A 27,444-nucleotide genomic window follows, 5' to 3' on the forward strand; every position below is an offset into this window, starting at 1 on the left:
TGGAAGCATCTGCCTCTGACTACAAAGGTTGTAAGTTTGAATCCAGTGCTAGAAAGTTGTTTTTGAAATGTTTGTTTCAAGGCTATCCCAAACCTTAAGATAACCTTAATATTTCATACATAATGCCTAAAATGAACCCTAACCTTAAATATTCTGAGTTACTGCTGAAACTTAACCTTAAACACTTTGTAATTTGACATTTGCAACAACTTCCAAATTTGACGTTTGAGAAACATGGATGAAGTTTTAATTCTGACGCGAGACTGTGAGAGCTAGTTAGTGTGTGTGCGTGCGTCTGTGTTTGTGTGTCTGTGTGTACATGTACGTAACCCTCTTCTCTGTGTGTGTTAGGTACTCCCAACCCCTTCATGAGGAGATAGCGCTGCATAAGTACCTGAAGCACAGGAACATTGTTCAGTACCTGGGCTCAGTCTCAGAGGACGGATACATCAAGATCTTCATGGAGCAAGTCCCTGGAGGTGTCTGTCTGTCTGTCTGTCTGTCTGTCTGTCTGTCTGTCTGTCTGTCTGTCTGTCTGTCTCTCCTAACCTGTATGTGCAGGCAGTTTTTATGAGATGCTGCTCTCTAAGTGTGTGTGTATAACAGGCAGCCTGTCAGCGTTGCTGCGGTCAAAGTGGGGTCCGTTGAAGGAGGCAACCATCATCTTCTACACACGACAGATCCTGGAGGGACTCCGCTATCTCCACGAGAACCAGATAGTACACCGTGACATCAAGGTAACCTTACATGGAACCCAAACCGGCTGCTCGCGTGCGCCATCGTGCATAAATGTATTTTGTCCCCCCACACCAAACGCCCTCACGACATTCAGGTTAAAATATCAAAACAAACTCTGAACCAATTATATTAATTTGGGGACATGTCGAAAAGCATTAAACATTTATGGCAATTTAGCTAGATAGCTTGTACTTGCTAGCTAATTTGCCCCTATGGGGTGGCAGGGTAGCCTAGTGGTTAGAGCGTTGGGCTAGTAACCGGAAGGTTGCAAGTTCAAATCCCTGAGCTGACAAGGTACAAATCTGTCATTCTGCCCCTAAACAGGCAGTTGACCCACTGTTCCTAGGCCGTCATTGAAAATAAGAATTTGTTCTTAACTGACTTGCCTAGTTAAATAAAGGTAAAATTCAAATTAAATTTAGCTAGCTTGCTATTGCTAGCTAATTTGACCTGGGGTATAAACATTCAGTTGTTATTTACCTGAAATGCACAAGGTCCTCTACTCCGCCAATTAATCCACACATAAAGCGGTCAACCGAATTGTTTATAGTCATCTCTCCTTCCAGGCATTTTCTTCTCTTGACTTTATATTGCGATTGGCAACTTTCATAAATTAGGTGCATTACCGCCACTGACCTCATTCGTCTTTCAGTCACCCACGTGGGTATAACCAATGAGGAGATGGCACGTGGGTATCTGCTTCTATAAACCAATGAGGAGATGGGGGAGGCAGGACATGCAGCGTGATCTGCGTCACAAATAGAACTGACTTCTATTTTAGCCCTTGGCAATGCAGACGCTCGTTGGCGCGCGCAAGCAGTATGTGTGCAATAATTTACTAATATAGATTTCTACATTTATTTTTTGACACGAGCGGTGTATTCCGCCTGTAACATATGTTTACATTGCCAAAGCAAGTGAAATAGATCATTAAAAAAAGAAATAAACTTTAATGTATTACACTTATAATAGTTCCAAAAGAATAAAGACATTTCAAATGTCATATTAAGTCTATATACAGTGTTGTAATGATGTGCAAATAGTTCAAGTGCAAAAGGGAAAATAAATAAACCTAATTATAGGTTGTATTTACAATGGTGTTTGTTCTTCACTGGTTGCTCTTTTCTTGTGGCAACAGGTCACAAATCTTTCTGCTGTGATTGCACTCTGTGGTATTTCACCCAGTAGATATGGGAGTTAATCAAAGTTGGATTTGTGGGTCTGTGTAATCTGAGGAAAATACAGTACGTGTCTCTAATATGGTCATACATTTGGCAGGAGGTTAGGAAGTACAGTTCAGTTTCCACCTCATTTTGTGGGCAGTGTGCACATAGCCTGTCTTCTCTTGAGAGCCATGTCTGCCTACGGCGGCCTTTCTCAATAGCAAGGCTAAGCTCACTGAGTCTGTACATAGTCAAAGCTTTCCTTAAGTTTGGGTCAGTCACATTGGTCAGGTATTCTGCCACTGTGTACTCTCTGTTTAAGGCCAAATAGCATTCTAGTTGGCTGTTTTTTTATGAATTCTTTCCAATGTGTCAAGTAATTATCTTTTTTGTTTTCTCATGTTTTGGTTGGGTCTAATTGTGGGGCTCTGTGGGGTCAGTTTGTGTTTGTGAACAGAACCCCAGGACCAACTTGCTTAGGGGACTCTTCTCCAGCTTCATTACACTGTAGTTGATGGCTTTGTTATGGAAGGTTTGGGAATCGCTTCCTTTTAGGTGGTTGTAGAATTTAACGTCTCTTTTCTGGATTTTACATTGTACACAGAGGATATTTTAGCAGAATTCTACATGCAGTCTTAATTTGGTGTTTGTCCCATTTTGTGAATTCTTGGTTGGTGAGCGGACCCCAGACCTCACAACCATGAAGGGCAATGGGCTCTATAACTGATTTCAAGTATTTTTTTGCCATTTTTATGTCAAATTTGATCTTCCTTTTGATGGCATAGAAGGCCCTTCTTGACTTGTCTCTCAGATCGTTCACAGCTTTGTGGAAGTTACCTGTGGTGCAGATGTTTAGGTTGAGATATGTATCATTTTTTTGTGTGCTCTAGGGCAACGGTGTCTAGATGGAATTTGTATTCGTGGACCTTTTGTGGAACACCATTATTTTTGTCTTACTGCGATTTACTGTCAGGGCCAAGGTCTGACAGAATCTGTGCAGAAGATCTAGGTGCTGCTGTAGGCCCTCCTTGGTTGGGGACAGAAGCACCAGATCATCAGCAAACAGTAGATATGTGACTTCAGATTCTAGTAGGGTGAGGCCGGCTGCTGCAGACTGTTCTAGTGCCCTCGCCAATTCGTTGATATATATGTTGAAGAGGGTGGAGTTTCAATTAAGCTGCATCCCTGACTCAACCCCGGCCCTGTGGAAAGAAATGTGTGTGCTTTTTTTGTCAATTTTAACTGCGCACTTGTTGTTTGTGTACATTGATTTTATAATGTTGTATGTTATTCCCCAACACCACTTTCATCAATTTGTATAGCAGACCCTCATGCCAAATTGAGTCAAAAGCTTTTTTGAAATCAACAAAGCATGAGAAGACTTTACCTTTGTTTCGGTTTGTTTGTTTGTCAATTAGGGTGAATACGTGGTCTGTCGTACGGTAATTTGGTAAAAAGCCAATTTGACATTTGCTCAGCACATTGCTTTCGCTAAAGAAATGTACAACTCTGCTGTTAATGATAACGCAGAGGATTTTCCTAAGTTTGCTGTTGACGCATATGCCATGGTAGTTATTGGGGCGATCAGTCTTGGTTCTAAATATTGGGGAATATGCCAGGGGCTGAGGAGGATATTAAAGAGTTTAAGTATAACCAATTGGAATTTGTGGTCTGTATATTTTATAATTTAATTTAGGATACCATCAACCCCACAGGCCTTTTTGGGTTGAAGGGTTTGTCCTGTAGTTCATTCAATGTAATTGGAGAATCCAGTGGGTTCTGGTAGTCTTTAATATTTGATTCTAAGATTTGTATTTGATCATGTATATGTTATTGCTGTTTGTTCTTTGTTACAGAGCCAAAAAGATTGGAGAAGTGGTTTACCTATACATCTCCATTTTGGATGGATAACTCTTCGTGTTGTTGTTTGTTTAGAGTTTTCCAATTTTCCCAGAAGTGGTTAGATTCTATGAATTCTTCAATTACATTGAGCTGATTTCTGACGTGCTGTTCCGTAGTGTATTTCTGTATTGTTTTAGTGATTAACCATAGTGAAGGCATAGGCCCAGGTTTTCTGAATCTCTATGTTTTTGGTTGGACAGGTTTCTCAATGTCTTTTTAGGTTTATGCATTCTTCATCAAACCATTTGTCATTGTTGTTAATTTTCTTAGGTTGTCTGCTTGACATTTTTAGATTTGATTGGGAAGCTGAGAGGTCAAATATACTGTTTAGGTTTTCACTATTACAGTGAAACATTTTGTCCAGGAGATTGTCTAGAAGGGATTACATTTGTTGTTGCCTAATAGGTTTTTGGTAGATTTCCACACTACTTTCCTTCAATCTATAGCATTTCTAAATATTATTCAGTTCCTTTGGCCTTGATGCCTCATGATTGCACATATCTCTCGCTCTCTCTCTTCCTCTCTCTCCCTGCCTCTCTCTCTCTTTCTCTCTCTCGCTGTCTCTTTCTCTCACTGTCTCTCTCAGGGGGATAATGTATTAGTTAATACCTACAGTGGAGTTCTGAAGATATCAGACTTTGGGACGTCTAAAAGGCTTGCGGGGGTCAACCCCTGCACCGAGACCTTCACTGGTATGACACACACACAATATTGTTTTCTGTGGCAACTCCTCTGCAACCTGGTATATTTTCTCAACTGTTGTTTTATATATCTTACAAATAAACTGTTTATTTTTAATCTCCAAATATCATAAACGTTATCAGTAATAGTAACTTGAAAGTATCCAACATCCAACGTTCAGTCCACGACTGTCTAGTCTTGCCTGGATCTCAAAATGTCAAATGACCCTCGAAATGTCAAGAGCCACTTTCAGCCTCTATAGAAACACACTCATACACACATTGACAGCTGGCTGCTCCTCACTCGCTCAATCTCACATGCATGCGCCCACGCACAAACAACACACACACATCCAAGTTTTAGTTTGGTTGTTGCCATGATGCGTCGCTCCAGGGAGTGGATGAAATCTCTCAGGAGACAGATGATCTGTCCTACACACACACACACACACACACACACACACACACACACACACACACACACACACACACACACACACACACACACACACAGAGAGTTAGTTAATTAGCCAGAGGGGATTAAGGACTACGAGTGTGTTTCTCTTTCATTACTCTCTCGTCATCTATCCCTAATTATTGTCCTTTACTTTCCACTCTCTCTCCCGTCTTTCTCTCTCTCCCTCTTTCTCTCTCTCCCTTTCTGACCAACACCTCTCTCCCTCTTTCTTTCTCTCTCTCCCTCTTTCTCTCTCTCCCTCTCTGACCAACACCTCTCTCCCTCTTTCTCTCTCTCCCTCTCTGAACAACACCTCTCTCCCTCTTTCTCTCTCTCCCTTTCTGACCAACACCTCTCTCCCTCTTTCTTTCTCTCTCTCCCTCTTTCTCTCTCTCCCTTTCTGACCAACACCTCTCTCCCTCTTTCTCTCTCTCCCTTTCTGACCAACACCTCTCTCCCTCTTTCTCTCTCTCCCTTTCTGACCAACACCTCTCTCCCTCTTTCTCTCTCTCCTTTTCTGACCAACACCTCTCTCTCCCGTCTTTCTCTCGCTCCCTTTCTGACCAACACCTCTCTCCCTCTTTCTTTCTCTCTCTCCCTTTCTGACCAACACCTCTCTCCCTCTTTCTTTCTCTCTCTCCCTTTCTGACCAACACCTCTCTCTCTCCCGTCTTTCTCTCTCTCCCTTTCTGACCAACACCTCTCTCCCTCTTTCTTTCTCTCTCTCCCTCTTTCTCTCTCTCCCTCGTTCTCTCTCTCCCTCTTTCTCTCTCTCCCTTTCTGACCAACACCTCTCTCCCTCTTTCTTTCTCTCTCTCCTTCTTTCTCTCTCTCCCTTTCTGACCAACACCTCTCTCCCTCTTTCTCTCTCTCCCTCTCTGACCAACACCTCTCTACCTCTCTCTCCCTACACATGAATTTGTTATCAACATGGAATGTTGTTATGAATGTGTGTGTTGTGTCCTATCTAGGCACCCTGCAGTACATGGCTCCAGAGATCATAGACAAGGGTCCTCGGGGTTACGGAGCTCCAGCTGACATCTGGTCTCTGGGCTGCACCATCATAGAGATGGCTACTGGGAAACCCCCCTTCCACGAGCTGGGAGAGCCACAGGCTGCTATGTTTAAGGTGTGTTTGGTTTGATGTGCTCCAAGACTATGTGACTGGTTCAAACCGGTGTCTCCTGCATGTTATAAGGCTTTGTTAGCCAGCTCAGCTAAAGCCTGAAGTGAAGGCATCAAGTGAACGTGATTCATCAGACCACCTGTTACACTTTACATCCAGCTCAGTGTTTGTTTGTGTGCGTGCGTGTGTAGGTGGGGATGTTTAAGATCCACCCAGAGATCCCAGAGTCGTTGTCGTTGGAGGCCAAGTCGTTTATCCTGCGTTGTTTTGAGCCTGACCCTAATAAGAGGGCTACCGCCTCAGACCTGCTCAAAGATATCTTCGTACGACACAATGTCAAGGGAAAGAAGAGCAAAATCGCCTTCAAGCCATCAGGTAGGACTTTTCAGCATTGTGTGTGTGTGTGTGTGTGTGTGTGTGTGTGTGTGTGTGTGTGTGTGTGTGTGTGTGTGTGTGTGTGTGTGTGTGTGTGTGGGGGTGGGTGTGGGGGTGGGTGCGCTAATAAATTAATGGGTGATTTAACCGTTTAATCCACTCAGATTGTTTCCATGACATCACTGAAATGCTGCAGCTCATACAAATCACAACACACACAGACATACTGTGTACACACACACACACAAACTGGCAGACATGATAATGTAATTGCGGTTGGGTTAATGGTCCCTTTCTCTCCTGTTAACGGTCTCTTTCTCTCCTGTTAACGGTCTCTTTCTCTCCTGTCTACTCCTGGGATCTTTATGCCAGTGTGGCAAGGTTTGTTCCCAGTTAACATTTTTGTTGTTTGTACAGAAGTAGAAACGCAACATGTAAAGTGTTGGTCCCATGTTTGATGAGATGAAATAAAAATAAAAATGCACAAATTTGTTAACATCCCTGTCAGTGAGCATTTTTCCTTTGCCAAGATAATCCATCCACCTGACAGGTGTGGCATATCAAGAAGCTAAAACCTGTTACGGCGGCACACCTCGTCAACATCCAATGAAATTGCATAGCGCCAAATTCAAATGACAGTATTATAAATATTTAACTTTCATTAAAATATACGTGTAATACATCAAAATAAAACTTAAATTCTTGTTAATCCAGCCGCTGAGTCCGATTTCAAAAAGGCTTTACGGTGAAAGCTCACCATGCGATTATCTGAGGACAGCACTCGCATACAACTGCATGACAAATCATTTTTCAACCAGGCACTTGCTACACGAAAGTCAGAAATAGCGATATAATATATGCCTTACCTTTGAAGATCTTCTTCTGTTGGCACTCCAAAAGGTCCTAGTTACATTACAAATGGTCCTTTTGTTCGATAAAGTCCTTTTTTATATCCATAAAAACTCTGTTTAGCTGTTTCCCTCCACCAGTTTCCCTCCATCAAAATGCATACAAAATGAATCCCCAACGTTACTAATAAACTTATCCAAACAACGTTTATAATCAAACCTTAGGTACCCTAATACGTAAATAAACGATAAAATTTAAGACGGAGAATCGTTATTGTCTTTACCGGAGATAAACAAAAAGAACGCGCTCTCATCCATGCGCATGGAAACACTACAGCCCAAATGGGAGCCACTTAGAAAAACTACAACTTCTACCTAATTTTTGCAAAAACCAGCCTGTAACTCTTTCTAAAGACTGTTGACATCTAGTGGAAGCCCTAGGAACTACAATCGGGGAGGATTTTGCCTTGTAATAAAAGTGACAGCCATTGAATACAGTGGTAGGATGAGGGAGTGTGGTTTGTCCTCAGGGTTTCGCCTGCCATTTCAGTTCTGTTATACTCACAGACATTATTTTAACAGTTTTAGAAACTTGTGTTTCTATCCAAATGTGTTTTCTATCCAAATCTACCAATTATATGCATATCCTAGCTTCTGGGCCTGAGTAACAGGCAGTTTACTTTGGGCACGCTTTTCATCTGGACGTGAAATTACTGCCCCCTAGCCCAAAGAGGTTTTAAACACCATGATCCTTACGCAGGTGAACCTTGTGCTGGGGACAATAAAAGGCCACTTTAAAATGTGCAATTTTGTCACACAACACAATGCCACAGATGTCTCAAGGTTTGAAGGAGCGTGTAATTGGCAGAGCTGTTACCAGATAATTTAATGTTAGTTTCTCTTTCATAAGAGTTTCAACTGTACGGGGCAGATGTCAGACAGAGGTGTATAGCGTTGTGTGGGCGAGCGGTTTGCTGATGTCAATGTTGTGAACAGAGTGTCCCATAGTGGCGGTGGAGTTTTGGTATGGGCAAGCATAAGCTATGGACAACGAACACAATTGCATTTTATCGATGTCAATTTGAATGCACAGAGATACCGTTCCGAGGTCCTGAGGCCCATTGTCGTGCCATTCATCCACAGCCATCACCTCAAGTTTCAGCATGATAATGCACGGCCCCATGTCGCAAGGATCTGTACACAATTCCTGGAAGCTGAAAATATCCCAGTTCATCCAAGGCCTGCACACTGTTGAAAAAAGTCCTGCACACTGTTGAAAAAATGAATAGACCCTAAACTGAGGCTTGAATGCAAAATTAAGATGTTTATTGAAGCATTGTACAAGAAAGCGCATAAGTGAAAGGTGAAACAAAACACAAACATTTGGGCCTCAGGTCATCATCAGTTTAAATGTGTCGCGCTGCATGAGGCAAATGGTGGTTACACCAAATACTGACTGGTTTTCTGATCCACGCCCCACCAACAGATGCATATCTGTATTCTCAGTCATGTGAAATCTATAGATTAGGGCCTAATGAATTTATTCCAATTGACCCAAATGTAACTCAGTAAAATCTTTGAAATTGTTGCATTTTATATTTTTGTTCAGTGTGTGTGTGTGTGTGTGTGTATATAGCATGTGTGACTATGTCTGTCTGTGGTCGTGTCTACATGTGTCTGTGATCATGTTGCTATCTATCTGTTTCTGCTAAAGCATGGTCCTGTCTGCACATTTTTGTTCCAGCCCAACAATATCACACCTGAGTAGTTAAACTCGGTGTGATAGTGTTGGTATGGTACAAAAATGTGTCGGCTCGGAAAGACTTGAAAATCCCTGCTAGTATGTCCTTATCATTGCCAAGAGGTCTGAAACATACAGTGCCTTGCGAAAGTATTCGGCCCCCTTGAACTTTGCGACCTTTTGCCACATTTCAGGCCTCAAACATAAAGATATAAAACTGTATTTTTTTGTGAAGAATCAACAACAAGTGGGACACAATCATGAAGTGGAATGACATTTATTGGATATTTCAAACTTTTTTAACAAATCAAAAACTGAAAAATTGGGCTCTGTCCATAGGACAACAATCAGTCGTATATTGCACAAATCTGGCCTTTATGGAAGAGTGGCAAGAAGAAAGCCATTTCTTAAAGATATCCATAAAAAGTGTTGTTTAAAGTTTGCCACAAGCCACCTGGATGACACACCAAACATGTGGAAGAAGGTGCTCTGGTCAGATGAAACCAAAATTGAACTTTTTGGCAACAATGCAAAACGTTATGTTTGGCGTAAAAGCAACACAGCTGAACACACCATCCCCACTGTCAAACATGGTGGTGGCAGCATCATGATTTGGGCCTGCTTTTCTTCAGCAGGGACAGGGAAGATGGTTAAAATTGATGGGAAGATGGATGGAGCCAAATACAGGACCATTCTGGAAGAAAACCTGATGGAGTCTGCAAAAGACCTGGGACGGAGATTTGTCTTCCAACAAGACAATGATCCAAAACATAAAGCAAAATCTACAATGGAATGGTTCAAAAATAAACATATCCAGGTGTTAGAATGGCCAAGTCAAAGTCCAGACCTGAATCAAATCGAGATACTGTGGAAAGAACTGAAAACTGCTGTTCACAAATGCTCTCCATCCAACCTCACTGAGCTCGAGCTGTTTTGCAAGGAGGAATGGGAAAAAATGTCAGTCTCTCGATGTGCAAAACTGATAGAGACATACCCCAAGCGACTTACAGCTGTAATCGCAGCAAAAGGTGGCGCTACAAAGTATTAACTTAAGGGGGCTGAATAATTTTGCACGCCCAATTTTTCAGTTTTTGATTTGTTAAAAAAGTTTGAAATATCCAATAAATGTCGTTCCACTTCATGATTGTGTCCCACTTGTTGTTGATTCTTCACAAAAAAATACAGTTTTATATCTTTATGTTTGAAGCCTGAAATGTGGCAAAAGGTCGCAAAGTTCAAGGGGGCCGAATACTTTCGCAAGGCACTGTATCTCTATCGCAACAGTTGCCATGGGAATGTGCCCAGAAGCAGTATGGCTAGATAGCTAAAGCTAGCTGATAGCTAAACAATATACAGTGGGGCAAAAAAGTATTTAGTCAGCCACCAATTGTGCAAGTTCTCCCACTTAAAAAGATGAGAGGCCTGTAATTTTCATCATAGGTACACTTCAACTATGACAGACAAATTGAGAAAAAAAATCCAGAAAATCACATTGTAGGATTTTTAATTAATTTATTTGCAAATTATGGTGGAAAATAAGTATTTGGTCAATAACAAAAGTTTATCTCAATACTTTGTTATATACCCTTTGTTGGCAATGACAGAGGTCAAACGTTTTCTGTAAGTCTTCACAAGGTTTTCACACACTGTTGATTTCTTCAAACCAAGCTGCTTACCTATAGCAGATTCAGTCTTCCCAGCCTGGTGCAGGTCTACAATTTTGTTTCTGGTGTCCTTTGACAGCTCTTTGGTCTTGGCCATAGTGGATTTTGGAGTGTGACTGTTTGAGGTTGTGGACAGGTGTCTTTTATACTGATAACAAGTTCAAACAGGTGCCATTAATACAGGTAACGAGTGGAGGACAGAGGAGCCTCTTAAAGACAAAGTTACAGGTCTGTGAGAGCCAGAAATCTTGCTTGTTTGTAGGTGACCAAATACTTATTTTCCACCATAATTTGCAAATAAATTCATTAAAAATCCTACAATGGGATTTTCTGGATTTTTTTCCCTCATTTTGTCTGATATAGTTGAAGTGTACCTATGATGAAAATTACAGGCCTCTCTCATCTTTTTAAGTGGGAGAACTTGCACAATTAGTGGCTGACTAAATACTTTTTTGCCCCACTGTAAGTAGCTAGTTAACTAAAAACGCTAGCTAACCAGTTATCTTGATTAAGGGGGTTCTTACACTGTGTGTGTGTCTGTGTGTTTGTGTGCGTGTGTGTGTTGGCCAGACTACATCCGCAGTGTTTCGCTGCCGGTGCAGTTACAGTGTGAGGCCACCGGGAGCAGCAGCAGCGAACCCGGCTCAGTGAGTCCAGACTGCGACTCCAAACAGGATGTCTTCTTTCAGAAGAACAAACGATCAGGGTCAGAGAACCTGCTCAAACCACCCAGCAACAACTACCTAAGGTACACACACCTCTACACCTGAAGTGTGTGTGTGCGTGTGTGTGTGTGTGTGTGTGTGTGTGTGTGTGTGTGTGTGTGTGTGTGTGTGTGTGTGTGTGTGTGTGTGTGTGTGTGTGTGTGTGTGTGTGCGCGCGTGTGCGTGTGCCAGGTGGTCATAGCTGATCCTGCTCTAATGCCTTTTACAGCATCCGTCTAATGCCTTGTGGTGACTTTTACAACCTCCAGAACACACACACTCAGTGTGCCATGCAGCCAGGAAACCTTTGTATGTGTAAACACAACTGAAGTCACACTGGGGTTACACACACACCAACACACACACACAATTACCTCATACCCCTGCACACTGTAAATAGCCAAGTTATCATTACTTCTGTTATTATTTTTTATTTATTTTTTAATCTCTGCGCTGTTAGTCCACATGTGTTGCTTACAAAGATGTGACAAATACCAACACACACACATTTTCCAACAGTAGAATAGGGTGTCATTATTCTATATGAATGTCATTGTATTGGTCAGTGTACCGGATGATGGGTCAGTGTCAGAGGACCGTAGCTCTCCTGCGTCTCTAGAAGACAGAGATGGAGGGCTCTTCCTGCTGAAGAAGGACAGCGAGAGGAGAGCCATCCTCTACAAGGTGTGTGTGTGTGTGTGTGTGTGTGTGTGTGTGTGTGTGTGTGTGTGTGTGTGTGTGTGTGTGTGTGTGTGTGTGTCTGTGTGTGTGTGTGTATGTGTGTGTGTATGTGTATGTGTATGTGTATGTGTGTGTGTGTGTGTGTGTGTGTGTGTCTGTGTGTGTGTGTAATAAAATATTCAAAGAGGGTTAATTCATTAACATCTCTCTACTCTACAAGGTCCTGAACGAGGACCAGGACAAAGTCATCTCCAACCTCCTGGAGAACCACATACAGGTGTGTGCGTGTTTATATGTGAGAGAGAGAAAATAAATAAAATTGTGAATTGATTAAAGAAAGAGCAACCAGATATTGCCACAATCATCTACTTCTTTCTCCCTCTGTGTGCGTGTGTGTGTTTGGTGTGTGTATGTTTGGTGTGTGTGTTTGTAGGGCAGTGAGGAGCTGCAGCTCTCTGTGGACCACATTAAACAGATCATCTGTATCCTGAGAGATTTCATCCACTCCCCGGAGCGACGCGTCATGGCAACAACCATCTCCAAACTCAAACTGGACCTAGACTTCGACTCCACATCCATCAACCAGATACAACTGGTTCTTTTTGGCTTCCAGGATTCAGTGAGAACACACACACACACACGTGCACACATAAAGTCCATTCGGGAAAGTGTTCAGATCCCTTGACTTTTTCCACATTTTGTTACGTTACAGCCCTATTCTAAAATGGATTAAATCGTTGTTCCCCCTCATCAATCTACACACAATACCCCATAATGGCAAAGCAAAAAGTTTTTTCTTAAAAAAAATAATTAAGTATAACATTTACATAAGTTTTCAGACCCTTTACTCAGTACTTTGTTGAAGCACCTTTGTCAATGAGTCTTCTTGGGTATGATGCTACAAGCTTAGCACACCTGTTTTTGTGGAGTTTCTCCTATTCTTCTCTGCAGATACCTTCAAGCTCTGTCAAATTGGATGGGGAGCGTTTCTGCACAGCTATTTTCAGATCTCTCTAGAGATGTTCGATAAAGTCCGGGCTCTGGCTGGGCCACTCAAGGACATTCAGAAGATTGTCCCGAAGCCACTCCTGCATTGATTTGGCTGTGTACTTCGGGTTGTTGTCCTGTTGGAAGGTGAACCTTTGCCTCAGACTGAGGTTCTGAGCACTCTGGAGCAGGTTTTTTTTATCAAGGATCTCTCTGTACTTTGCTCTGTTCTTTTTTCCCTCGATCCTGACTAGTCTCCCAGTCCCTGCTGCTGAAAAACATCCCCACAGCATGATGCTGCCCCCATGCTTCACCGTAGGGATGGTGCCAGGTTTCCTCTAGACGTGACACTTGGTATTCAGGCCAAATAGTTCCATCTTGGTTTCTTCAGAACAGATCATATTTTTTCTCATGGCCTGAGAGTCCTTTAGGTGCTTTTTGGCAAACTCCAAGCAGGCTGTCATATGCCTTTTACTGAGAAGTGGCTTCCGTCTGGCTACTCTACCATAAAGGCCTGATTGGAGGAGTGCTGTAGAGATGGTTGTCCTTCAGGAAGGTTCTCCCATCTCCCCAGAGGAACTCTAGAGCTCTGTCAGAGTGACCATCGGGTTCTTGGTCACCTCCCTGACCAAGGCCCTTCTACCCCAATTGCTCAGTTTGGCAAGTTTGCCGGCTCTAGGAAGAGTCTTGGTGGTTCCAAACTTCTTCCATTTAAGAATGATGGAGGCCACTGTGTTCTTGGGGACCTTCAATGCTGCAGAAATGTTTTGGTACCCTTCCTCAGATCTGTGCCTCGACACAATCCTGTCTTGGAGCTCTATGGACAATTCCTTCGACCTCATGGCTTGGTTTTTGCTCAGACATGCACTGTCAACTGTGGGACCTTATATAGACAGATGTGTGCCTTTCCAAATCATGTCCAATCAAGTGAATAGAACACAGGTGGACTCCAATAAAGTTGTAGAAACATCTCGAGGGTGATCAATGGAAACAGGATGCACCTGAGATCAATTTCGAATCTCATAGCAAAGGGTCTGAATACTTTACTTTTATTTTTAATACATTTACAAACATTTCTAAAAATCGTTTTTTGCTTTGTCATTATGGGGTATTGTGTGTAGATTGATGAGAATATATATATATATGTAATCAATTTTAGAATAAGGCTGTAAAGTAACAAAATGTGGAAAAAGTCAAATGGTCTGAATACTTTCCAAAGGCCCTGTACGCAAGACTACTCTGAATGATGGTCACATCCAGATTAATGTAGAAGTGTTTAGAAACATATTATATTCTTATTTACAATAAAAGTTACTCCAAAATGACACAATACATTATTTACCATTAATTTCTTTGGGGCACAAAATAATCTGAAACAACCAAAACAAACAGCAAATGCATCCAACAAGTTTGTGGAGTCCCAAGCTTGTAATCAATGTACTTTAATACACGTATACAGTGCTGTGAAAAAGTATTTGCCCCCTTTCTGATTTTCTTTAAATTAGACATTTTTTATACTGAACGTTATCAGATCTTCACCCAAAACCTAATATTAGATAAAGGGAATCTGAGTTTAGAAATAACAACAACAAAAATATATGTATTGTATTTATTTAATTAAAAAATGTAACACCCTATTCCTCTGTGTGAAACAGTAATTGCCCCGTTACTCAATAACGGGTTGTGCCAAATTTAGCTGCAATGACTGCAACCAAATGTTTTCTGTAGTTGTTGCTCAGTGTTTCACATCGCTGTGGAGGAATTTCGGCCCACTCTTCGCTTGAACTCTGCGACATTTGTGGCTTTTCAAGCATGAACTGCCCTTTTACACTACCACCACCATACTTGACAGTTCCTACTGTGGAATGCAGTGTTTGGTTTTCGCCAGGCATAATGGGGCCCATGTCGTCCAAAGAGTTACACTTTTTACTCATCTGTTGTTACGGTGCGTGAACGAGGACCCAAAAGCGAATTAATGTAAACAGAGCTTCTTTAATAACCAAACATAGGTAGGCTCAGATGGACCGGCAGATTCCGACAGGACAAGGTTGCAGCAAACATGACGATAGTCTGGTTCAGGCATGACTAACACAAACAAGAATCCGACAAAGACAGGAGCAGAAAGAGAGAGAGATATAGAGACCTAATCAGAGGGAAAAAGGGAACAGGTGGGAAAAGGGGTGAACGAGGTAGTCAGAGAAGACAAGGGACAGCTGGGGGAAAGAGGGGGAGAAAAGGTAACCTAACACGACCAGCAGAGGGAGACAGGGTGAAGAGAAAGGACAGAAACAAGACACAACATGACAGTACATGACAGTACTCACCGAGCGCCTCCTGGCGCACTCGAGGAGGAAGCCTGGCGGCAACGGAGGAAATCATCGATCAGCGCACGGTCCAGCACGTCCCGAGAGGGAACCCAACTCCTCTCCTCAGGACCGTACCCCTCCCAATCTACTAGGTACTGATGACCACGGCCCCGAGGACGCATGTCCAAAATCCTACGGACCCTGTAGATGGGTGCGCCCTCGACAAGGATGGGGGGGGGGGGGGAAGACGAGCGGGGGCGCGAAGAACGGGCTTGACACAGGAGACATGGAAGACCGGGTGGACGCGACGAAGATATCGCGGCAGAAGAAGTCGCACTGCGACAGGGTTAATGATTTGAGAAATACGGAACGGACCAATGAACCGCGGGGTCAACTTGCGAGAAGCGGTCTTAAGGGGAAGGTTCTGAGTGGAGAGCCAAACTCTCTGACCGCGACAATATCTTGGACTCTTAGTTCTACGCTTATTAGCAGCTCTCACAGTCTGCGCCCTATAACGGCAAAGTGCAGACCTGACCTTCTTCCAGGTGCGCTCGCAACGTTGGACAAAAGCCTGAGCGGAGGGGACGCTGGACTCGGCGAACTGAGATGAGAACAGCGGAGGCTGGTACCCGAGGCTACTCTGAAAAGGAGATAGCCCGGTCGCAGACGAAGGAAGCGAGTTGTGGGCGTATTCTGCCCAGGGGAGCTGTTCTGACCAAGACGCAGGGTTGCGAAAAGAAAGACTGCGTAAGATGCGACCAATAGTCTGATTGGCCCGTTCTGCTTGACCGTTAGACTGGGGGTGAAAGCCGGAAGAGAGACTGACGGAAGCCCCAATCAAACGGCAAAACTCCCTCCAAAATTGAGACGTGAATTGCGGACCTCTGTCCGAAACGACGTCTGACGGAAGGCCATGAATTCTGAAAACATTCTCGATGATGATTTGTGCCGTCTCTTTAGCAGAAGGAAGCTTAGCAAGGGGGATAAAATGAGCCGCCTTAGAGAACCTGTCGACAACCGTAAGAATAACAGTCTTCCCCGCTGACGAAGGCAGTCCGGTGACAAAATCTAAGGCGATGTGAGACCACGGTCGAGAGGGAATGGGAAGCGGCCTGAGACGGCCGGCAGGAGGGGAGTTACCGGACTTAGTCTGCGCGCAGACCGAACAAGCAGCCACGAAGCGACGCGTGTCATGCTCCCGGGTGGGCCACCAAAAACGCTGGCGAATGGAAGCAAGCGTACCCCGAACGCCAGGGTGGCCGGCTAACTTGGCAGAGTGAGCCCACTGAAGAACGGCCAGACGAGTAGGAACGGGAACGAAAAGAAGGTTCCTAGGACAGGCGCGCGGCGACGGAGTTTGAGTGAGTGCTTGCTTTACCTGCCTCTCAATTCCCCAGACAGTCAACCCGACAACACGCCCCTCAGGGAGAATCCCCTCGGGGTCAGTGGAGGCTACTGAAGAACTGAAGAGACGAGATAAAGCATCAGGCTTGGTGTTCTTAGAGCCCGGACGATAAGAAATCACGAACTCGAAACGAGCGAAAAACAGCGCCCAGCGCGCCTGACGCGCATTAAGTCGTTTGGCAGAACGGATGTACTCAAGGTTCCTATGGTCAGTCCAAACGACAAAAGGAACGGTCGCCCCCTCCAACCACTGTCGCCATTCGCCTAGGGCTAAGCGGATGGCGAGCAGTTCGCGGTTTCCCACATCATAGTTACGTTCCGACGGCGACAGGCGATGAGAAAAATACGCGCAAGGGTGGACCTTGTCGTCAGAGAGGGAGCGCTGAGAAAGAATGGCTCCCACGCCCACCTCTGACGCGTCAACCTCGACAACGAACTGTCTAGTGACGTCAGGTGTAACAAGGATAGGTGCGGATGTAAAACGATTCTTGAGGAGATCAAAAGCTCCCTGGGCGGAAACGGACCACCTAAAGCACGTCTTGACAGAAGTAAGGGCTGTGAGAGGAGCTGCCACCTGACCGAAATTACGGATGAAACGACGATAGAAGTTCGCGAAGCCGAGAAAGCGCTGCAGCTCGACGCGTGACTTAGGGACGGGCCAATCAATGACAGCTTGGACCTTAGCGGGATCCATCTTAATGCCTTCAGCGGAAATAACAGAACCGAGAAATGTGACGGAGGAGGCATGAAAAGAGCACTTCTCAGCCTTCACAAAAAGACAATTCTCTAAAAGGCGCTGGAGGACACGTCGAACGTGCTGAACATGAATCTGGAGTGACGGTGAAAAAATCAGGATATCGTCAAGGTAAACGAAAACAAAGATGTTCAGCATGTCTCTCAGGACATCATTGACTAATGCCTGAAAGACAGCTGGAGCGTTAGCGAGGCCGAAAGGAAGAACCCGGTATTCAAAGTGCCCTAACGGAGTGTTAAACGCCGTCTTCCACTCGTCCCCCTCCCTGATGCACACGAGATGGTAAGCGTTACGAAGGTCCAACTTAGTGAAAAACCTGGCTCCCTGCAGGATCTCGAAGGCTGAAGACATAAGAGGAAGCGGATAACGATTCTTCACTGTTATGTCATTCAGCCCTCGATAATCTATGCAGGGGCGCAGGGACCCGTCCTTCTTCTTAACAAAAAAAAACCCCGCTCCGTCGGGAGAGGAGGAGGGGACTATGGTACCGGCGTCAAGAGCTACAGACAAATAATCTTCGAGAGCCTTACGTTCGGGAGCCGACAGAGAGTATAGTCTACCCCGGGGGGAGTGGTTCCCGGAAGGAGATCAATACTACAATCATACGACCGGTGTGGAGGAAGAGAGGTGGCCCTGGACCGACTGAACACCGTGCGCAGATCGTGATATTCCTCCGGCACCCCTGTCAAATCACCAGGCTCCTCCTGTGAAGAAGAGACAGAGGAAACAGGAGGGATAGCAGACATTAAACATTTCACATGACAAGAGACGTTCCAGGAGAGGATAGAATTACTAGACCAATTAATAGAAGGATTATGACAAACTAGCCAGGGATGGCCCAAAACAACAGGTGTAAAAGGTGAACGAAAAATTAAAAAAGAAATGGTTTCGCTATGATTACCAGAAACAGTGAGGGTTAAAGGTAGCGTCTCACGCTGAATCCTGGGGAGAGGACTACCATCCAGGGCGAACAAGGCCGTGGACTCCCTTAACTGTCTGAGAGGAATGTCATGTTCCCGAGCCCAGGTCTCGTCCATAAAACAGCCCTCCGCCCCAGAGTCTATTAAGGCACTGCAGGAAGCTGACGAACCGGTCCAGCGTAGATGGACCGACAAGGTAGTGCAGGATCTTGAAGGAGAGACAGGAGTAGTAGCGCTCACCAGTAGCCCTCCGCTTACTGATGAGCTCTGGCTTTTACTGGACATGAAGTGACAAAATGACCAGCAGAACCGCAATAGAGACAGAGGCGGTTGGTGATTCTCCGTTCCCTCTCCTTAGTCGAGATGCGGATACCTCCCAGCTGCATAGGCTCAGCACCCGAGCCGGCAGAGGAAGATGGTAGTGATGCGGAGAGGGGGGCAACGGAGAACGCGAGCTCCTTTCCACGAGCTCGGTGACGAAGATCAACCCGCCGCTCAATGCGAATAGCGAGTTCAATCAAGGAATCCACGCTGGAAGGAACCTCCCGGGAGAGAATCTCATCCTTAACCTCTGCGCGGAGACCCTCCAGAAAACGAGCGAGCAAAGCCGGCTCGTTCCAGCCACTGGAGGCAGCAAGAGTGCGAAACTCAATAGAGTAGTCTGTTATGGATCGATTACCTTGACATAGGGAAGACAGGGCCCTGGAAGCCTCCTCCCCAAAAACAGATCGATCAAAAACCCGTATCATCTCCTCCTTAAAGTCCTGATACTGGTTAGTACACTCAGCCCTTGCCTCCCAGATTGCCGTGCCCCACTCACGAGCCCGTCCAGTAAGGAGAGATATGACGTAGGCGACACGAGCAGTGCTCCTGGAGTAAGTGTTGGGCTGGAGAGAAAACACAATATCACACTGGGTGAGGAACGAGCGGCATTCAGTGGGCTCCCCAGAGTAACACGGCGGGTTATTGATTCTGGGCTCCGGAGATTCGAAAGCCCTGGAAGTGGCCGGTGGATCGAGGCGGAGATGGTGAACCTGTTCTGTGAGGTTGGAGACTTGGGTGGCCAGGGTCTCAACGGCATGTCGAGCAGCAGACAATTCCTGCTCGTGTCTGCCTAGCATCGCTCCCTGGATCTCGACGGCTGAGTGGAGAGGATCCGAAGTCGCTGGGTCCATTCTTGGTCGGATTCTTCTGTTACGGTGCGTGAATGAGGACCCAAAAGCGAATTAATGTAAACAGAGCTTCTTTAATAACCAAACATAGGTAGGCTCAGATGGACCGGCAGATTCCGACAGGACAGGACAAGGTTGCAGCAAACATGACGATAGTCTGGTTCAGGCATGACTAACACAAACAAGAATCCGACAAAGACAGGAGCAGAAAGAGAGAGAGATATAGAGACCTAATCAGAGGGAAAAAGGGAACAGGTGGGAAAAGGGGTGAACGAGGTAGTCAGAGAAGACAAGGGACAGCTGGGGGAAAGAGGGGGAGAAAAGGTAACCTAACACGACCAGCAGAGGGAGACAGGGTGAAGAGAAAGGACAGAAACAAGACACAACATGACAGTACATGACATCTGTCCAAAAAACATTCTTCCAAGAGTCTTGATGATCATCCAGGTGCTTCCTGGTTCTTTTTGGCAAACTTGAGTCAACTTCTTGGATGAGATGGGTCCCGTTATGTCTGGTGAAAACCAAACAGTGCATTCCACAGTAAAAACCTTATACCAACGGTCAAGCATGGTGGTGGTTGTGTGATGGTTTGGGGATGCTTTGCTGCCTCAGGATCTGGATGACTTGCCTTAATAGAAGGAACCATGAATACTGCTCTGTATCAGAGAATTCTACAGGAGAATGGCAGGCGTCTGTGAGCTGATGCAAGACAATGATCCAACACAAGTCTACATGAAAATGGTTCAAAAGCAACAAATGTGAAGTTTTGGAATAGCCTAGTCAATGTCCAGACCTAAACCCAATTGAGATGTTGTGACAGGACTTGAAACGAGCAGTTCATGCTTGAAAACCCACAAATGTTGCTGAGTTAAAGCAGGTCTGTATGCTTTCCCAATACTTTTGGTCCCCTAAAATGGGGGGGTCTATGTACAAAAAGTGGTATAATTGAAAATAGCTTCAAATGAATGATGACAGTCTGCACTTTAACCCCATGACCAAATTCAATGTGCTTGAGTACAGAGCCAAGACAACAACAATGTGTCACTGTCCCAATACTTTTGGAGCTCATCTTGTGCGTGTGTGTGTGTGTGTGTGTGTGTGTGTGTGTGTGTGTGTGTGTGTGTGTGTGTGTGTGTGTGTGTGTGTGTGTGTGTGTGTGTGTGTGTGTGTGTGTGTGTGTGTGTGTGTGTTTTCAAGGTGAACAAGGTCCTGAGGAACCATCATATTAAACCTCACTGGATGTTTGCTATGGACAACATCATCAGACGAGCAGTACAGGCTGCAGTCACCATCCTCATACCAGGTGTGTGGTCACTGCTAAAGCGCTCATAACAAAAACTTGCTGAATTGTAGCAACCTAACACTTCACCCCTGACCTTTAACTCTCCCTGTAGAGCTCCAGACCCACTTCGGCCCGGCCTCGGAGAGCGAGGGACCAGATAAGGAGGAGGAGGAAGAGGAGGAGGAGACAGAGTTTGGCCCTGTATTGGTCACGCCTCCAGACGACCATGCTGTGACCCCCGAACCCGTGGTGACCTCAGCAGTCAGCACGCTCAGCTCCACCCTCTCCTCCCCGCCTCCGCCTCTGCGCTCACAGCCTCTCGGAGCCCAGTTGGGCCGGCTCAAACAGGAGACCAACCGGTGTGTGTGTGTGTGTGTGTGTGTGTGTGTGTGTGTGTGTGTGTGTGTGTGTGTGTGTGTGTGTGTGTTTGTGTGTGTTCTCACCTGGAATCCAAACATAATCAGTTGTATCACACACACACATAAATACTGTATTATGATATACGCACACACAGATAAATACTGTATAGTGTATACACATACACACATATCAATGAAGAGAGGCTGAGGTTTCTATTTCATGTTGATCAAGGGTTGTCTGTCCTACTTAAAATGAATGAGCCTAAGTGCTTCAAGATAAGAGGGTTTGATGAATAGCGGATTATGAATGAAGTGGCCTTGTAGCGCCTCGAGCCCAAGTAATGGAATAGAAGAAATATGTGGAATGGCTGTCCTGTTCTGCCCCCTGCAGGTTGTTGGAGGAACTGCTGCACAGGGAGAGAGAGTACCAGCAGGTCCTGAAGACAACACTACAGCAAAGACAACATGACCTAGAGCTGGTCAGGGTCAGATACAGACCCCCAGGTACACACACACACACACACACACACACACACACACACACACACACACACACACTGGTATCCCTGGTAACTTGTCTCTCCCCATCTCTCTCTCCATCTCTTTTTTTCTTTTTCAGACGTTCCTCCTCCCTCTATCTTCCAAGTCCCAGTTGACCACGAGCCTGATAAGCAGCTCACTGATTGGCTGAAAGACCAGAGTGCAGATGCAGACACCATAGACAAGGTTGATCCATCTACATTGTGTTTGTGTTGTGGGTCCATTGCTGAAATTGCCACGGGGGATGGGGGGACATGTCCCCCACAATAATTTCTTTAAAATAAATAAATAGGTTGGTGGCCCTCCCGATAGCATATGAACACGTCATAAGCGATGGGAAAATGTGTAGAATTTGAGGAAATTAGCCTTAACGGTCGACTTTGGGCACAATGTGTCATTCTGGCAATACTTGCCGCAACAGATGTAGTTTATTCGTTAGATAAGCTATTGATGTAATTTCACAGGATATGTTTTTTAGATGGAAGCTGTAGAGATCGGTAAGAAATGTCACTTCTGTAGCCAAGTGTCTTATTCATTCAATAGCATTAAATGACCTGGTATGATGGTGCATTGATCAGTTATACAGTTTAAATATGTTCTTTTTGCATTTCTGCACAAAGTAAACCTTTAAAGTAACTGTCCAGTGTTTACAGATTTCTATAAAATATGACCTATAACTAATTACAATAGATATTCTTCCAAAAATGGTAATTAAGTATGTAATTAAAAGCATATTTTCTGTGTTGGATTGGTGTGGGCGCACCCCAACAACAGAATGGCGTTGGCGTATACCGGTCAATAAAAATATTCATGCGAGTAGACCGCTGATTGGCCAGCTCCTCTATGAGGAAATAGCAATCATTTTTTGAAACGGTCTGTTTGAGACGTAAGTTTGAGGTGGGGTTTTTGACGTTTTTTTTCCACAAATTTATGCATTGACCACAAATACCAGTGTAGAATGAGCCAACAACTTTATTTGGGTATGAGTTAACAGAATATACATTTTTTGATGGACAGTTCATTTAAAACTGCAACAGTTTCTCTCAGCTTTATGGCAAAATGTGTAGAGTATCAGGAAATTGGCTTTAAATCTGCAAAATGTTCTCTCATCCTCATGGTGAATGTGAAGAATAGCATGAGATGAGCTTTAAAACAGCACATATTTCTCTCTACCCCATGACAAAATGTACAGAATTGCAGGAAATGTGCTTTAAAACTGCAACATTTTATCTGACTCATGACAAAATGTTTAGAATTGCATTATAAAAGTGCAAAAAAAGAAATCTGCCCCATGTCAAAATGTGTTGAAATGCAGGAAGTTAGTTGTTTGCACTTATACTTGGTTTTCAAAATACCCCTCCGTATACCCTTCAAAATAACCTTAAAGACAGGCATAAGAAGTAATGTCAAACTGTGTAGAATTGCAGGAAAGGCATTTTATATACACTGCTCAAAAAAATAAAGGGAACACTAAAATAACACATCCTAGATCTGAATGAATGAAATATTCTTATTAAATTATTTTTTCTTTACATAGTTGAATGTGCTGACAACAAAATCACTCAAAAATGATCAATGGAAATCAAATGTATCATCCCCTGGGGGTCTGGATTTGGAGTCACACTCAAAATTAAAGTGGAAAACCACACTACAGGCTGATCCAACTTTGATGTAATGTCCTTAAAACAAGTCAAAATTAGGCTCCGTAGTGTGTGTGGCCTCCACGTGCCTGTATGACCTCCCTACAACACCTGGGCATGCTCCTGATGAGGTGGCGGATGGCCTCCTGAGGGATCTCCTCCCAGACCTGGACTAAAGCATCCGCCAACTCCTGGACAGTCTGTGGTGCAACCTGGCGTTGGTGGATGGAGCGAGACATGATGTCCCAGATGTGCTCAATTAGATTCAGGTCTGGGGAACGGGAGGGCAAGTCCATAGCATCAATGCCTTCCTCTTGCAGGAACTGCTGACACACTCCAGCCACATAAGGTCTAGCATTGTCTTGCATTAGGAGGAACCCAGGGCCAACCGCACCAGCATATGGTCTCACAAGGGGTCTGAGGATGTCATCTCGGTACCTAATGGCAGTCAGGCTACATCTGGCGAGCACATGGAGGGCTGTGCGGACCCCCAAAGAAATGCCACCCCACACCGGTCATGCTGGAGGATGTTGCAGGCAGCAGAACATTCTCCATGGCGTCTCCAGACTCTGTCACATGTGCTCAGTGTGAACCTGCTTTCATCTGTGAAGAGCACAGGGCGCCAGTGGCGATTTTGCCAATCTTGGTGTTCTCTGGCAAATGCCAAACGTCCTGCACGGTGTTGGGCTGTAAGCACAACCCCCACCTGTGGACGTCGGGCCCTCTACCACCCTCATGGAGTCTGTTTCTGACCGTTTGAGCAGACACATGCACATTTGTGGCCTGCTGTAGGTCATTTTGCAGGGCTCTGGCAGTGCTCCTTCTGCTCCTCCTTGCACAAAGGCGGAGGTAGCGGTCCTGCTGCTGGGTTGTTGCCCTCCTACGGCCTCCTCCACGTCTCCTAATGTACTGGCCTGTCCCCTGGTTGCGCCTCCATGCTCTGGACACTACGCTGACAGACACAGCAAACCTTCTTGCCACAGCTCGCATTGATGTGCCATCCTGGATGAGCTGCACTACCTGAGCCACTTGTGTGGGTTGTAGACTCCGTCTCATGCTACCACTAGAGTGAAAGCACCGCCAGCATTCAAAAGTGACCAAAACATCAGCCAGGAAGCATAGAAACTGAGAAGTGGTCTGTGGTTACCACCTGCAGAACCACTCCTTTATTGGGGGTGTCTTGCTAATTGATAATTAATAATTTCCACCTGTTGTCTATTCCATTTGCACAACAGCATGTGAAATTTATTGTCAATCAATGTTGCCTCCTAAGTGGACAGTTTGATTTCACAGAAGTGTGATTGACTTGGAGTTACATTGTGTTGTTTAAGTGTTCCCTTTATTTTTTTGAGCAGTGTATATAAAAACCAATTCTGGGGGAGGACCCCCCCGTCTATTGTTTGTCCCCCCCAATATTTACACCACAATTTCATCCTTGCGTGTGTCAGTGTTTATGTGTAGGTCGTGTTTTTATTGGTTATTGAGTTGAGTTTGCCATTGGTTGTTTAGTTTATTACATCCCATATCCGCTCTTTATGTTCATATATCAGTTATGTATTTGAGTTGTAGTACAGTTCAGAGGAGGCTGGTGAGAGGAGCTATAGGAGGATGGGCTCATTGTAAAGGCTGGAATGGGATACATTTTATTTAACCTTTATTTTATCAGGTTGTCCTACTGAGACCAAGGTCTCTTTTACAGATGAGCCCCAAATTAAATTCATTACAGAAAATACACACATCAATATCAATACAAAATGCAAGCAGTAAGAAAACTGAATGTTATAAAATACATCAAACATATGGAAACCACATCTTTGACTCCTTTCCATGTATTCCATTCCAGCCATTACAATGAGCCCATCCTCCTATAGCTCCCCCCACCAGCCTCCTCTGGTATGGTTGTTTACTGGTTTTAGTATGGTTCTATGTAGTTGATGTTTCTGTCTCAGTTTGTAATGGAGGAGTACACGCTGAGCGATGTCCTTAATGATGTCACTAAGGAGGACCTGCGCTACCTACGCTTACGGTAACTACTGTGTGTGTGTGTGTCTGTGTGTGTGTCATTGTGTGTCGTGTGTGTGTGTGTGTGTGTGTGTGTGTGTGTGTGTGTGTGTGTGTGTGTGTGTGTGTGTGTCATTGGGTGTGTGTGTCATTGCGTGTGCGTGTGGGGGTGTGTCATTGCGTGTGTGTGTGTGTGTATGTGTGCCTGTGTGTGTGTGTATCATCACGTAGTAGAACCTGTGGCAACACACTTTAATTAATACTGTATTTTTGTTTTTCTCTCTCCCTGTGTGTGTGTGTGTGTGTGTGTGTGTGTGTGTGTGTGTGTGTGTGTGTGTGTGTGTGTGTGTGTGTGTGTGTGTGTGTGTGTGTGTGTGTGTGTGTGTGTGTGTGTGTGTGTGTGTGTGTGTGTGTGTGTGTGTGTGTGTGTGTGTGTGTGTGGTGAGAAGGGGTGGGGTGCTGTGTCGTATATGGCGGGGTATCCAGAGGCACAGAGAGCGAGAGAGGCTGACAAGGGATGACTCCAAAGATGACGGATGATGGGATACATGAACTACGACTGCCTTAACACTCACACACAGAGAAATAGAATGAATAGAACGGGCGTCCCCATTCAAGTCAATGATGGGATATTGGTTGGGCAGGCAGCCATTGCATGTGTACCCATAGGGGCAAAGCAGGAAGTGAAAGCTGGAAGTGTACCCATCAATCTGTGTTGTGATTTGTTGAATCAACTCAACTGACATTACAAAAAAATACATTCCATGAGCCACATCAGTTAGCATCATTTGAATGAACATTCTATATTACCATGGGAATTATTGCAACACAATACCAGGTAGCCATTGCGAGTGTACCCATTATTACCAGTCAAATTGCCAGGGTTAGAGGTTGCAAACCCATTCTATTCGTTCTATTTCTATGCATGCACACATGCACACACAGACCAAACTGTTGTGTATGTGTTTGATTGAGTGTGTGATTGAGTGTGTGTGTGTGTGTGCGTGTTATGTACACCACACGTGCTTCTTAGGTTTCGTCCCATGCCAAATTCTGCCTGCTCATTGGTCCTGTATTGCACCAGGAAGTTTGTGGCCCTAGCCAAGAGAGGCAGTGGGCATTTAGTTACACACACAACCAGACAACCAGTCTGTAATGTAGTGTTTATTTTTTGGTCTCTCTAATTCTGTATAGTGACGTGTATAGTATAGAGGTCTATAGTGTAGAACTGTGTTTGTAGTTAGCACAGGTCTGTGGCTTTTCATGTTTTAGTCCAGCTGTGTTCATGTTTTAGATGTCTTCATGTGATTTCAATGTGTTACTTTAAAGGTGCAATATGCACGATTTACAGCTGTTCCAAGGTCATTTCAATAAATGATATATACTCATTGGTTCTTGATGAATATAACTTAATGCTGCATGAGCTACTTTACTTCCCCCATCACAACCCAAAAATAAGCTTGTACTTGCATAATATTAAGAAACTATGCGGTAACCATGACTACTTTCTGGTACGTCTTTGTTCTGAGGGTTAACGAGAGATTAACCCTGAGATAAACATTGACCAGAGTTTTGAAGAGCAAACACACGCACTCCGAAATGGAAACTCCTGTGGAAAGCATCCCCACAACATTCTGTAAACACACATCTATAACCCTCAGTTCAGATGCACTCATTATTAACAGAGACAACACTCAGTTGATAAAATAGATCACGTAAGTTAAGATCTATAGAATGCAGACAGACATAGGGTAAAGATCAGAGGTCTGGTTGATGGTGTTGGTATGATGTCAGTAGCAGGGAGTAATGGTAGAAAAGATGGGTAAACGCTGAACAACATTCCAGATGACAGGCGGTAAGTAAGGCTAATGCTCATAATGTGTAGTAGGTGATTGAATGCGATTCACCAAATAAAAAGGTGAATAAAGGTGTTTCCCCTGCATTACATCCCTGTGGGTTCAGACTTATAAAGCCACATAGTCCTTGTTCGTGTTACTATT

General features: G+C 44.6%; 1 protein-coding gene across 2 annotated transcripts in view; it reads left to right on the forward strand.

The window, feature by feature from the left end:
• Window positions 1-26,832, forward strand: part of LOC139420271 (mitogen-activated protein kinase kinase kinase 15) — a 160,623-nt gene extending 133,791 nt beyond the window's left edge. For both annotated transcript variants that reach the window (XM_071170170.1, XM_071170171.1), the window contains 15 exons: window positions 352-479; window positions 607-737; window positions 4,390-4,495; window positions 5,912-6,069; window positions 6,258-6,441; window positions 11,265-11,442; window positions 11,965-12,082; window positions 12,300-12,356; window positions 12,513-12,698; window positions 20,820-20,925; window positions 21,017-21,263; window positions 21,655-21,767; window positions 21,883-21,989; window positions 25,393-25,469; window positions 25,894-26,832. In XM_071170170.1, coding sequence (XP_071026271.1) covers window positions 352-479; window positions 607-737; window positions 4,390-4,495; window positions 5,912-6,069; window positions 6,258-6,441; window positions 11,265-11,442; window positions 11,965-12,082; window positions 12,300-12,356; window positions 12,513-12,698; window positions 20,820-20,925; window positions 21,017-21,263; window positions 21,655-21,767; window positions 21,883-21,989; window positions 25,393-25,469; window positions 25,894-25,984 — 1,987 coding nt within the window. In that variant the 3' untranslated portion in view covers window positions 25,985-26,832. The remainder of the gene's footprint in view (window positions 1-351; window positions 480-606; window positions 738-4,389; window positions 4,496-5,911; window positions 6,070-6,257; window positions 6,442-11,264; window positions 11,443-11,964; window positions 12,083-12,299; window positions 12,357-12,512; window positions 12,699-20,819; window positions 20,926-21,016; window positions 21,264-21,654; window positions 21,768-21,882; window positions 21,990-25,392; window positions 25,470-25,893) is intronic.
• The last annotated feature ends 612 nt before the right edge of the window (window positions 26,833-27,444 follow it).

Source organism: Oncorhynchus clarkii, chromosome 11, assembly GCF_045791955.1.
Source record: "Oncorhynchus clarkii lewisi isolate Uvic-CL-2024 chromosome 11, UVic_Ocla_1.0, whole genome shotgun sequence".
NCBI classification, from domain to species: Eukaryota; Metazoa; Chordata; class Actinopteri; order Salmoniformes; family Salmonidae; genus Oncorhynchus; species Oncorhynchus clarkii.